The sequence below is a fragment of the Rhinolophus sinicus genome, linkage group LG01 (genome assembly GCF_036562045.2).
Source record: "Rhinolophus sinicus isolate RSC01 linkage group LG01, ASM3656204v1, whole genome shotgun sequence".
NCBI classification, from domain to species: Eukaryota; Metazoa; Chordata; class Mammalia; order Chiroptera; family Rhinolophidae; genus Rhinolophus; species Rhinolophus sinicus.
In genome coordinates, this window is record NC_133751.1 from 183,783,904 (window position 1) to 183,798,032 (window position 14,129).

Here is a 14,129-nt window from a genome sequence, read left to right on the forward strand (position 1 = left end):
TCCTTCCTTTTTTTTCTTAGCCAATTGTTTCAAATTGGTTTTATTTTGAGAATGTTGTGATATTGTTTAAGACAAATGGAGATAATCTACCAGGGTTCTGAAAAACTAGGGTAAAGTGATTGTTGTACTGTAATTTTATTGATTGGATGTCAGAAGTATGAAAAATTATGGAAATTTTTTGCCTCATCATGACATTATTTTGATAACAGGGTTAACTTTTATTTTACAAATACTGAAAAACATTATTATCTCAATATTAATTATGACAATATATTTTTATGGGAAAGAAAGATACAAATATCAAAAAGCATTATCTTAATAGTAATATATTTTTATGGGAAAGAAAGCAATAGTAATATTTATGACATAAAAACGTTGCATGTGGCCAGCATATGTATGCATATTCTCCTAGACAATTGTGGCACCTCTCTAATTGAAAAATATTTAATAATGGTAGTTTTAGGTGTTAATCTATTTAAAGTTTATTTATTTATGATTTTTAATAGACTATTTTTAAGGACAGTTTTAGATTTACAGAAAAATTGAGAAGATTGTGCAGAGAGTTACTATATATCCCCCATTCAGTTTCTCTATGACTAATATCTCACATTAGTATGGTACATTTGTTACAATTAATAAACCAGTATAATACATTAACTGAATTTTATAGTTTATTCAGATTTCCCTAGTTTTTACCTAATGTTTTTTTCTGTTTCGGGATCCCATCTAGGATAACCATGTTACTGACTTGTCATGTCTCCTTAGATTCCTCTTGGCATTTTAAATTTTGATAGACATTGCCAAATTGTTCTAAATAGAGATTAAACTAAACTATATTCCTACTAATAATTATTAAAAATGTCTGTCATTGCACCCTGACTGTATTAAAATAACAGTAGTTAACATCTGTGAATGATTACTATTTTCCAAGCTTTTAAAAACAATGCCCTTTACATATAAGAACTAGTTTACTTCTCAGAACAATCTCATGATGGAAAATAGTCTTATTTTTTTTGTTTTTGGAAGAGGAAACTAAAACCTAGAGGGTTAAGTAACTTGTGTTAAATTTTTTGCCATTTACCTCTCTGATAGCTGAAAAATGATATATGACTTTATTTACGTTTTTTTCATGTTTAGGAGCCATTTGTGTTTATTAAGTAGCAATTGATGGAGCTACCTCCATCTTCTGCGCTGATTACCTTCCTGAAATGCATTATACAGCCTGATGTGATTGCCTTGATTCTTTGTTCTCTAAGAATCTTGCCCAGGATAAAAAGAAAACATTTATTATGCCTTTATTTTAACATTTTAAACAGGTATTAGAATATTTTTATGATTCTTTCCCTTGCTTTTTTTATTTAAAAATTTTTTAAAATTTATTGGGGTGACAATGGTTAGTAAAATCATGTAGGTTTCAAGTGTACAATTTTATAATACATCATCTATATAGCATACATTGTATGCTCACCACCCAGAGTCAGTTATCCTTCTATCACCATATAGTTACCCCCCTTTACCAACTCTTCTGGTAACCGCTAAGCTGTTGTGTGTGTCTATGAGTTTTTATTTATTTGTTTGTCTTGTTTGTTGCTGTCAGTTTTATATCACACATATGAGTGAAGTCATGTGGTTTTAACTTTTTCTGTTTGACTTATTTTGTTTAGTATAGTAATCTCAAGATCCATCCATGTTGTCCCAAATGGCACTATTTCATCTTTTCTTATGGCAGAGTAGTATTCCATTGTGTGTATATACCACATCTTCTTTATCTAACCATCTATTGAGGGACACTTTGGTTGTTTCCGTGTCTTGGGCACCGTAAATAAAGCTGCAATGAACATCGGAGTACATATATCTTTATGGATAAATGTTTTCAGATTTTTTGTTTCCCTTGCTTTTTAGATCAAGGCAAAATGAGAGACTTCTTAGGAATACTGCATCACCTTCTGAATACTGCACCACTGATGATTCTGTTCCTGAAGAAATGACTGATGATGCTACTGGAGTCAGAGGAGAGATAGCCACCAAAAGTTTTGAACCCACTGAGGAGTTATATGCTAGACCTAGTAAATCTCAAGAGTATATACAGGGTGTTCCAATTCGGCCCTCAGTTATTCAAAAATTGGAGAAGGGGCAGCAGCAGCCCTTGGAGTTTGTTTATAAAATGGGGAGTGGCCTGAAAGAATTTAATCAAGTAGGTATTGGTCAAGCCACAAATAATGGACCAAACTTATTATGTCCATCAGTGATTTCTACTGCGCCTGCTAGTCGTTTACCTGAAAGTTCTTATGGTCGACCAGTTACAACTAATACTACAAGGTTACCACTAGCAGCCCATTTGGATTCAGTTATCAAATGTGACCCAAACAAAGTTGACAGGTACCTTGAACAGCAAGATAGGAGCTCTAGAAATCCTATGCTCTCATCCCATCTGGAAACTTCTTCAGTTTTATATCAGAAACCTAAAGAGTCAAATAAGAAATCTGTGTGTTTCAATTCAGATAAATTGGTTATTCAGGAAGATGTGAAATCTCGGGGTGAAATTTTGTCAACTGGCTTTAAATCTCATGGATTTATGGGTACTGAAGGCTCCTTAAAATTTGAATCTCTTTCCAAATTAGCAGTAAATCCAGCAATCAACCTGAATAAAACTGATATGCCTTCTAATAAAGGAATTTTTGAAGATGCCATTCCAAAGCACCATGAGAAATTCTTTTCTAATATGGATCGTACCCAGGAAGTAAAACATTTGGTTTTTAACAAGTCAGCCTTTTTGAAACAGAAGAGCTCAGTGAGCTCTGAAATGAAGTTTGCTTGTGGCTCTCCTCAGTCAGTGTCTGATCAACCTGAAGAGGCTTCACAAGACCTTTGGAGTGAGGAGCAAATTGACCAAGAAGATAAGAACTATGAATCAAGAGGTTCTGAAATGAGTTTTGATTGCAATTCCTCTTTTCATTCACTGACTGACCAATCTAAAGTGACTGCCAAAGAAATAAACCTTTCAACGGAAGTACATGATAATTTGCAGCATAAGAGTAATAAATCTTGTGTTTCTGATATAAGTTCTGATTGTGATGGCCCTCTTCAGTTGGCTACCAACCGAACTCAAGTAATTGTTAAAGGCGTTAGTGTTCAGAAGGCAGTGCATATTAGTCTGGTTGACGAAAGCTATGATTCTAGTGATTCTGAGATGAATTTTGATTGTGATACCTCACTTCAGTCAACTGATGACTGCCCCCAACAGCCTGCAAAGGAAGTAGACCTTCCTAAGGAGGCACACATTTACTTGGTTGATAAGAACTATGGATCCAGTGGCTCTGAAATAAGTGCTGATTCTATTTTTTCACGTCGGTCAGTGGTTGACCGACTCCCCGTGGTGGTCACGGAAACAGAACTTCAGAAGAATGTTCACATTGGCTTGGTAGATATGAACTATGGATCGAGTTGTTCTGAAACAAGTTTTGATTATGATGTTTCTTTTCAGTCAGTAGTTGTCCATCCCCAACTGGCTGTCAAAGAAAGAAACCTAACGGATAGGCATGTTTACCTGAAGGATAATCATAAATCTAGTAGTTCTGAAGCACATCTTGATTGTGATCTCTCTCTTGAGACAATGACTGATGAACCTCAGAGGGCTGTTGAAGAAATAAATCTTCTGAAAGATAAGAATGACCTTGTGGATATGAACTGTGAATATTATTGTTCTGAAATGAGTTTTCATATTGATACTCAATTAGTGGCCGACAAACCCCAAGTAGTGGTTCAGGAAGTAAATACTCAAGAAGTAGCTACTGACCTGCAGAATAAGAGTGCTAAATCTAGTGTTTCTGATCTGAGTTTTGATTCTCATGCTTCTCTTTATCAGTCAGCTAATGAACAACCTCATGGAGCTCTGAGAGAAATAAATCTGAAAGAGTTAAATGTTGACATGGAAGTTAGGAGCTATGGGTGCTCCAGTTCTGAGTTGACTTTTGATTCTGATCCCCCTCTTCTGTCAGTTACTAAGCATTCTGAGCTGGATGTTGAAGAAATAAGAAAAAAGCACATTAACCTGGAAGATGAGAGCTATGGGTCAAATAGTTCTGAAATAACTTTTGATTCTGATATTCCTCTTTGCGCAGTAGTTGACCAATCTCATGTAGCTGTTTATGAGGAGGAACCTGTTAATCTGGAATATAAGAGTAATGAATCTTGTGTTTCTGAAATAACTTTTGATTCGGATATACCTCTTCATTCAGGGACTGATCAACCTGAAGTAGCTGTTAAAGAAATAATCACTCAGAAAGAAGACTATGTACACTTAGGAAGGAAGAATGATGAACGCAGTGGTTTTGAAATAAGTTTGGATTCTTATGTCCCTCCTCATTCAATGACAAATCCTCATGAAGTAGTTATTAAGAGGCTGAATCTTCAAAAAGAACAGGTACACTTTGAAAGTAAGAAAAATGAACCTAGTGGTTCTGAGTTAAATTGGGATTATCGTATTTTTCATTCAGTAATTGGACATTCTGAAGATCTCATTAAACAAACAAACCTTCGGAAAGAAGAGCATGTTCACTCAGAAAACCAGGGTAATGGACCTAGTGTTTCTGAAATCAATTTGAAATCTTATATTTCTCATTTAGTGACTAAGCATCCTGACATGACTGTGAAAGAAATAAACCATCAGAAAAAAGAACACGTAAACTTAGAAGACAAGGGTAATGAATTAAGTGTTTCTGAAACAAGCTTGGATTTCGCTATCCCTCTTCACTCAGTGATTCACAAAGCTGAAGTTGTTGTTAAAGAAACATGGCTTCAAAAAGAAAAGCATGCTAAATTTCAAGATAAAAGTGCTGAATTTAGTGCTTCTGAAATAAATTTAGGTTCTGATGTCCCTCATTATTCAGTGACTGAACCTCAAATAGCTATTGAAGAAATAAATGTTCAGAAAGAAGAACGTGTTGTTTTAGAACACAAAAGTGATAAAAGTAGTGGTTCTGAAATAATTTTGAATTCTCATGTCCTTCCTCAGTCAATGACTGAAAAACCTAAAATACCTGTTTTGAAAGAGGGCCATGTTGACCCAGAAAATGAAAGTACTGAATCTAGAGGTTTGGGAATAAATTTGGATATTGATGCCCCTCTTCAGTCAGTCATTGACCAATCTCAACTAGCCCTTTTGAAGGAAAAACATGTTGATCTGGAAGACACATACAGTGAATCTAGTGATTATAAAGTAAGTTTTAATTGTGATGACCGTCTTCAGCCGTTGACTGATCAATTCCAGGAAGTGATTAGAAAAACAAACCTGTGGAAGGTAGAGGATATTGGTCTGGAAAATAGAATTGATGAACCTAATAGTTCTAAATTAATACAGGATTCTGCTGTTTCTCTTCATTCTGTGCCTGATCAACCTGAAGCAGCTGTGAAACAAATAAACCTTGACAATGAAGGTCATGTGTACTTTGAAGATAATAACAGCCAATATAGTGGTTCTGAAATGAGTTTGGATTCTGATTTCTTGGTTCAGCCAATAGTTGATCAATCGCAAATAACTATTTTGGAGAAGGAGCATATTGGGCTAGAAGATAAGCACAAGCACAATCCATCTTGTGGTTCTGAAATAAGTTTTGATTCTGATGATCCTCTTCAGTCAGTAGCTGACCAGGTTAGAGAAACTGTTAAAGAAATAAGCCTTTGGAAGGATGAAGTTGATGTGGAAGATAAGAGTGATAAATCTAAGGGTTTTGAAATTATGTATGATTCTGATGTCCTTTTTCAGTCAGTGGCTGGCCAAACTGCAGAAGTAATTAAGGAGATCAACCTTTGGAAGAAGCATGTAGACTTGGAAGGTAAGACTGTCAAATCTAGTGATCCTAAAATAAATTTTGATTCTGATGGACCTCTTCAGTCTGTGGCTAATGAAATTCAAGAGGCTACTACAGAAATAAATCTTCTGAGGGAGGGACATGTTTGTCTGGATGATAAGGGCTATGAACCCAATGATTCTGAAATAATTTATGTTTCAAATGTCCCTTTTCAATCAGTGGTTGAGCAGCCACACATTTTGGAAGAAGAACACACCAATTTGGAAGATAAGAGCAGTGATCCTTGTGTTCCTGAAATAAGTATTGCTTGTGATGATCCTCTTCAGTCTGTGGCTGACCAGCTTCAGAAAGCTGTTAAAGTAATAAGTCTTTGGAAGGAAGACCATATTTACCTGGGAGATAAGAGCTATAAACTAGGCGATTTTGAAGTAAGTTACGATTCTGATGTTCACTTAGTGGTTGATCAATCTCCTGTGGCTGTCAAACAAATAAACTTGCAAAAGAAGGATCATAATGACCTAGAAAATAAGAACTGTGAGCCTACTGTTTCTGAAATAAAATGTGATTCTGGTATTCATCTTCAGTTAGAAGTTGACCAACCTCAAGTGGTTTGTAAAGAAATAAACCATCAGAGAGTAGCACATCTTGGCATGGAAGAAAAGACTAGTGATTCTGAAATAATGTCTGATTCTGATGTCCCTCTTCAAATAGTACTTAATGAAGTTCAAGTGTCAGTCAAAGAAGCAAATCTTCAGAAGATGCTGTTTGTGGACCTGGTGACCAGTGATAGTGATTGTGAAATGATTTCTGATCCTGATATCCCTTTTCAGTCAGTGATTGACTCACCTCAAGTGACTGTCGAAGGAATTGACTGTATAAATGCAAAAACTTTTGATTTAGAAGGTGAGTGTTATGAGTGTTGTGATTCTGAACTGGGATATGTTTGTGAAGCCTCTCCTCGATCAGTGTCAAACCAATCCAAAAAGACTTTCAAAGTAGTAAATCAGAAGAAAGATTATATTATTCTGGAAGAGTCAGGCTGTGAGTCTTATGGTTCTGAAATAAATTTTCAAATTGATGCCTCTAATCAGTCCATGACTTACCAATCACCAGAGTCTGATAAAAAAATGTCAAGGTGTATTGATACAGAAGATAAGAGCTGTGAATCTAGCAGTCCTAAAAGAAATTTTAAATGGGAAGACACTTCTCAAGCAATGACTGATCATCCAAAAGAAGCCAGCTTTTGGAAAGATCTAGAAACTGTAGGTCTAAAAGATAAGAACTGTGAATGTAATGTTTCTGCAATGGATTGTAATGCCTCTTCTGAGTCAGCGATCCTGCAGATGGCTGATGAAGATAACCCTTTGAAGTTAAAATATACAGATCTAGAAAGTATGAACTGTGAACCTTGTGGATCTGGGATGAATTTTCAGTGTGATCCTTCTCTTCAGTCTGACACCGACCATCCTCAAGAAGTTGTTAATGAAATAGACCTATTTAAGAAGATGTCTTTTGACCTGAAAGAGATGAATCATGATTCCCATTCAAGCTCTGTTTCTAGGGTTGACTCTATAAGGAACCGGAAAAAAGCAAAGGGGGTCATAGAAGATAGTACTGATGAACCAGTTCTTGAAGCCTTGCCTCATGTCCCTCCTTCATTCGTGGGGAAAACGTGGTCTCAAATAATGAGAGAAGATGACATGAAAATTAATGCTCTTGTGAAGGAATTTAAGGAAGGTCGTTTCCACTGTTACTTTGATGATGATTCTGAGACCAGGAAAGTAAAAAAAAAAAATTTGAATGAAGAAAAAAAGATTACCTCGGCTGACCTTAATGACACTGCATTAATTCAAGTTCTATTAGACTGTGATGATCATATTGATGACTTTTCAGTAGCCTTAGATAAACCTAGCCATCATCCTACAGAAAAGAGGCCTTATGAACAAACATGGCGAGTGGCTTCTCGATGCCAGGCTGTAAAAGTTAGCCATGGAACTCAAACCAATCTCCTGAGTTACCTAGTGACGAAAAGAATAAGTGGACAAGAAGACTCGCCAACGAGGAAGCGTTTACTTTTACACAATGACAGAAAACCAAAAAAAATCAAAATTGGAACAGTTGAATTTCTTGAATCATGTACTAATATTTTGAAGCCTTTGCACCCCAATGCCTTAGTCTACGTTCTTTCTTCAAATATTAAGCTGAAGGAAGGTGAATCCTTCAATTTCTCTAAAATGAGGCACTGTATTGACACAAATGATCAGGATTTTAGCATACAGTACAAATACAAACAGAATTCCTTTAATTATTATGACCCATTGAATAAACAAATTGTAATTACTCCTCCTCTGAACATAGAAGTACCAGAGTCTGACAGGAATAACTGGGTACAAATTCATTTTAGTGACTTAAACTCCAGTGCAGGAGATGACGATGCTCATACACAAAGCTGTACTATCGTACCTTTTATGACACTGTCAGTAAGACATGAATTGATGTCACACGAGGGGGCCAGTGGATCTCCTGTGTTTCTGGAAAAAGCAGAGATCTTGAATTCTAGTGATGTTCTAAAGGAAAGTAATTTCCAGTTAACTCTTTTAAATGGTGATGTTGCCAAAATCTCGCCAAAATTAGTTAGAAATAAGTCTTCAGAAAGTAAAAAGAAAGTTCAGAGAAGGAAGGTGACAACTAATAATAATCCTGGTTTTCCCAAAATGGTTTACAGACCAATTATTCTCCAGCAAAAAACCAGAATCACTTCAGAAAAACAGTCAATTTGGATTCGGACCAAACTAAATGATATAATTAGAAAGTATATTTCAAAATACTCTGTTTTTTTGCGTCACAAATATCAATCCAGGAGCACTTTTATTAGAATGCATCTTAAGAAGAAAAAACCTGATGTCAGTAGGTTAAAGAAGGCAAAGAGACCAGCCAAAATGCTTTCGAACTCAGTTCCATCAGCTGTTTCTGAAGAGAAGTTAAGAGCCATTGTGAGCTCTTCTCCCAAGCAACCTGTGCAGGATTCTTCCAGCAGTGCAGGAACTAAGAAGAATGGTAATGAAAAACTCCCTAGGAAAAAACAAAGAAAGCGTCCTAGACCTGTTAAAATATATGATTTGAGAAGTTTATATTCTCAGGTGCCATATTCTGATAGAATGATGACTCGATTATTACACAAATTGTTAGTTAGTAAGGCAACTAACAATTAGAAGCATTGGTGGTAAAGCTAGTTGAGGATTCAGAACTTCAGTTGAAATATATTTGGTATTTAGTGCCCATAGCTCTCTCAACTTTGGTGAAGAGATTAACCTTCAACTATTTTGCTATAGACATCATTTTCAGAAATTTTATATTATTTTCAAATTAGTGTTTAAGATCCTTTTTTTATTTTAAGATTCAAAAGACCCTTTGTCCATTTGCTATAGAAGAACTTAATCTTAATTTATGTTGCATAATTTAGCACAGTCTATATAATTTTCTCCCTCAAATCATGTTCCTCTTATTTATTTTTTATGATTGTGTCTCATGGTCAGTAGGTTGTAACATTGCAAGATTGAATATGGCAAACATGAAGTGCTATCTCATTTTTACTTTTTAAAAATTGAAACAGTGAATATGTACTTATATTCAGTGTATTTCAGAGTGGCATTGTCAATATCGTATTCTAACTGGATAATTAAAAAGAAACTATAATAAATTATCTCAACTTTTAAGTGGGGTTGACTTAAATAATCACAAACAAAATATAATTTTCTTTTAAAAGCATTCCAGAGAATGAGATTTCATAATCTTTAATCCAGTGTTAATAAACTGCCTGGTGATTTTATCTACATAACACAAACTCCTTCTGCTTTATTTAAAATGGATCTGCAAGTCTCTTAACTTTCCACATTTGGACACAGGAACATATACAATCTCTGTAATATACAATTTCTGTTTTTCTTTAGCATTATTATATCTTAAGGAGAAAATGATCTTGCCAGTGTGACTGTACTTTTACCACCTTTATTCCCCTCCACCTGAAGGGTTGGTGGTTTAATATGAAAATACAGGTTGTCTTATGGCCTTATCTCTTAAAAATATTTCAGACATTACCATATCATTTTGTAATAACTTGAACTGAAACTATTGGTTTGGTAATTTGGGCAGACCATTAATTGTTGTCATTAACAGATTATTTACAATCTTAATATCTGAAATGGTCTAATAAAACTGACAACTTATGTGGAAGCCCGTTTTGCAAGTGAAAAACTGTATTTGTTCATTAATTTGGTTTTCCTTAAACTTGCTAACTATTTTAATAGTTGAAATAAAAGATTTTACGATACGCAGTTTAGGTCTGAGGTACTCAGAATATGTTTAGATCTTTTATTCCGGGCACTGGTTCGGCTGGTACAGATGCATCCAGTTATCCTGCTAAGCCGAGGATTCTGGATCCTTTTCTGTCAATAATGTTAAAGGAAAACATGAATTTCAACTATATTGTAAAAACCATATTTGATTGAAACTATATCAGTGTACCATGATTTCAGAGATAAAAATGTGTTACCTTAGAATTAATGAAATATAGTGTTGTAACAGTTGATTTCTAAATGTAGTTTTATTTCAGGGGCCGTTATTTAACCTGGGGTATGTTATGATGGTGTTATGTTCTAATTTCTTTACTTCTAAATTTAAAACAGTAATTATATTGAAAAAATGGACAAATAGTTATATTTTCAGTTGCAAGGCAGCTTGAACCTTGCCTCATATGCAAACATTTCAGTTTCCTTTCTTAAAATATCACGATGGGTCATTAGTTTAAAATAATTCCCCAATTTTAATTTTGGAGGAATACTGTCCTACTGATTAGGAAGTAAACAAGCAGCTAATATATAAAAATACTCTTTTTGTGGGTATTGGTGTCTTTTTTTCCTATGAAGTAGACATAATTCCCTTAAGTACTCTTAGTAGGTATGCATACTTTTAGTATAAGTTTTAAAAGTGAGATTTCATACGGAAATAATGTACCTATGTAATTATGATGTATCATATCTATTGTGATTACATCATGCAAAGAGGACAGTTCTTATAATTCAAGTGATTAAAAACTTAAAACAATTTACTACCTTTTCACATTGGAAACTCAGATTCTAAGTTCCATTTTTTTTTTAGAGGAAAAAGGTTTATATTTAAAATTTATATTACTAAAAATATAAAAATAATACAGTCCTGATGTTTTTTGAAAACATTTTGGAAATGTTTACTTAGTTCCTATAATTATTATTTTAGACAAGCTTGAAAACTTGAAATTGTGAAAATTATCACTTAAGTTAAATTAGAAATGAATTACTTTCAGACTTTGGTAGGTTACAAGATGTGCCCCTTTGTCAAAATGCATTTTGGCTTAATTTGCAGATTAGATAAAACAGTTGGATGTTTTTTGTGTATTTAAGAATGCATTCAGTTCTTTTAATAGTGAAAAATTGAATTACAGCCACAATGAATATTTTAATCTTGTACTTGTTCAGTATCTTGCATAGATTTCTATTATAATTGTCCCAAGTTATACAGTATGTGGACAATATTGTGTAAAGTGTGTTTTGCATTTGTGCATTTAAATTATTTGTGTAAGTAGGGCTTTGAGTGACACTTTTTTGGTAAAGAGAAACTATATTTAAATATTCAAACAATTATATATTTCCATGTAAAACTAATGTGAAGACTAATGTATTTTTTATAATGCAATTTAAAGAGTAAATTTGTTTTCAAAGTTATCAAGATAAAATTTATCAAATATTGAAATTTGTCTCTACTTTCTCATGTTAGGAACTTTTTCTGGAAATACTTAAGGAATTAGAGAATAATGAAAACAGAAGTTCATTTTATAAATGGTCTTAGCGATAATAAGAGAATATAAATGTTGATGCTGGTGAGAAAATATTGTTTAACCAAAGATATACAGGTTATGCTCAATGGAGTAGTTATTTCAAAGGATTAAAATTAAACAACCATTTATCTGTCTGGTGGAGTGGTGGGTTAGCAACTTTTCACTTTGTATATCTGTATTGAAAGAGTCAGTGAACAGGATGAGTTCAGGAGGCAGTATCTGTACCATTATTTGACACCTGCTGGAAGAGAACTTGGATGCCTCCACTACCACAGTATATGTTATAAAGGACAAGAAAACATGGAAGAGTGTATGTATGTCCGTGAGGTAGGTGCCTTTGGCCTCAGTAGTAGGGACTTCTGGGGTTTTTTGGTCCAGGATTACATTGTTAAGATAAATAACAGCCTGCTCTTTATAATAAAAAATTATCAGAGTAAAAATATAAAATGGAAGTCCATTGTCCATAAAGGAATTTTATATAAATAGAAAGAAAATATGGACAATTAATGAAAAATCATGTAATTAGAGAATTATACATCAAAATGTCAATTTATGAAGATGGGAGGCTGAGGAAGAATCTTGACATTTCCTTATACTTTATTTAAGCCCTAAATATTAGGGAAATAATACAGTTAGTATGTTTCCTTTGTTCTTATTCTTTATATGTATAGTTAAAAAGTTCTCCCAGTGTATTTCGAACTATTTACCTTAAGGGATAGGCATAGGATCAACTATAGTTTCTTGCTGAATCTTTAAGTATGAATTTACTTTTTTCCTATGTTTATAATTTATTACATGCATTTTTTGACATGCATTTTATTTTTTAAGTTTTTAAGCTGAACGTGTGTGTGTGTGTGTGTGTGTGTGTGTGTGTGTGTATACACATCTTGAGCCCTTACTAAGTGCCAGGCCTTGTTCTAAGCTTTTAACCTGTATTATCTCATTTGATCTTCAAAGAGCTCTTATGAGTTATCTTCTGTAACTGTCACTAAATAGCAGATGAGAAAATTGATGCACAGAGCCTCAATTTTGGGATTACTAATGAGTCGTTATTTACTCTAATCAAATGGGGATTACAGTTAATCCCCATTTTCATCTCCAGTCCCTTTCCACCAGTTATCTTCTGCCTGTCTGTACAGTTTAGTGTTCTCTGGACATTTCATATAAATGGTATCATGCAATATGTGGTTTTTGTGTCTACCTTCTTTCACTTACCATGTTTTTGAGGGTTCTTTCATGTTGTAGCATGTATCAGTATTTTGTTCTTTTTTATTGCTGAATAGTATTTATAATTAGTTTTTAATGAAGCTGGTAACAGAGTGCTGGTTTCCTGATAACAAATGTAAACGTTGTTGTGCTTGAGGCTGGCTGTTCGTCTATGCCTCTCATACCTGTTATCCTTGATTACTACCCCTATTCCGAGCCAAACAAGCTATCTGCCTTTTTGAGTGCTCTTACTGATACTTGAATGCTTTATGCTTCCTATGTCTTTGATTCTTATATTCCCTTTACTGCCTATCTTGGCATTCGTTTTACTGTGCATTGTGAATTCTCATTTTCAGTGTCAACACATTAGTATCTTCAGTCCTTTCACAATGGATTGCTTGCAGGTAATCTAACTGAGAAGCATATCCAAGCTGCCCATTATCCTAATCCACACATTCTGTAGCACCAAGAAGTGTTGATGATGGTACTTGTCATGGTGAACATTCTTTTAAAAAATTACTCTCCTACATAACCACTGTCACATCATCACAATCATTGATATGATAAAATTAACACTGATATAACCCTCTACTCCACATACCTTCAGATTTTACAGATTGTCCCAAAATAACCTCTGTAGGTCCAGGATTTGATACAGCATCACACACTGTCATGACTCTAGTTTCCTTCAGTATGGAGCAGTTCCTCAGCCTTTCTTTATATTTAACAACTTGACATTTTGAAGTGTACAAATCAGTTTCTTTGTGGACTGTCTTTCAATTTGAGTTTGTCTAATGTTTCTTTATAATTAAGCTTTTTGTGGGGGTGGGGTGCAAAAATTTTGTGGACTTCTCAGTGTATCATAACAGCAACCATGTGATGTCTGTTTGAATAAAAGTGGTGATTAAAGATAATCCAGTCTTTGTCTTTATCTTAGAAGAAAAGCTTTTCATAATTTGAAATTGGGGGCTGTCATAAAGTGTGAGTTATCAACAAATATTACATTTTTTTGCAACTGAATTCTGAGGCAATTGTGATTATGAAAATTTTATATATTTGTCATCTAACTCATCATAGATAAGTCAGCAACTTATTCATACATTTAACAAATATTACTTATGCCCATACTCTGCCTGGCCCTCTGGTGATTACCAAGGATCCAAGCACCAGCCAAACAGGTCTCTCGCTTCCTTTCATTAACTATATGAGTGAAAAAATTTTAACAGTGGTAAGTCAGTGGA

The 14,129-nt window shown here is 34.2% G+C and overlaps 1 protein-coding gene across 4 annotated transcripts in view; it reads left to right on the forward strand.

Moving 5' to 3' along the window:
• ZDBF2 (zinc finger DBF-type containing 2) overlaps positions 1 to 13,802 on the forward strand; it is a 30,961-nt gene extending 17,159 nt beyond the window's left edge. For all 4 annotated transcript variants that reach the window (XM_074340961.1, XM_074340943.1, XM_019726896.2 and 1 more), the window contains one exon: positions 1,903 to 13,802. In XM_074340961.1, the coding sequence (XP_074197062.1) occupies positions 1,903 to 9,022 (7,120 nt within the window). In that variant the 3' untranslated portion in view covers positions 9,023 to 13,802. The remainder of the gene's footprint in view (positions 1 to 1,902) is intronic.
• Positions 13,803 to 14,129: the final 327 nt, after the last annotated feature.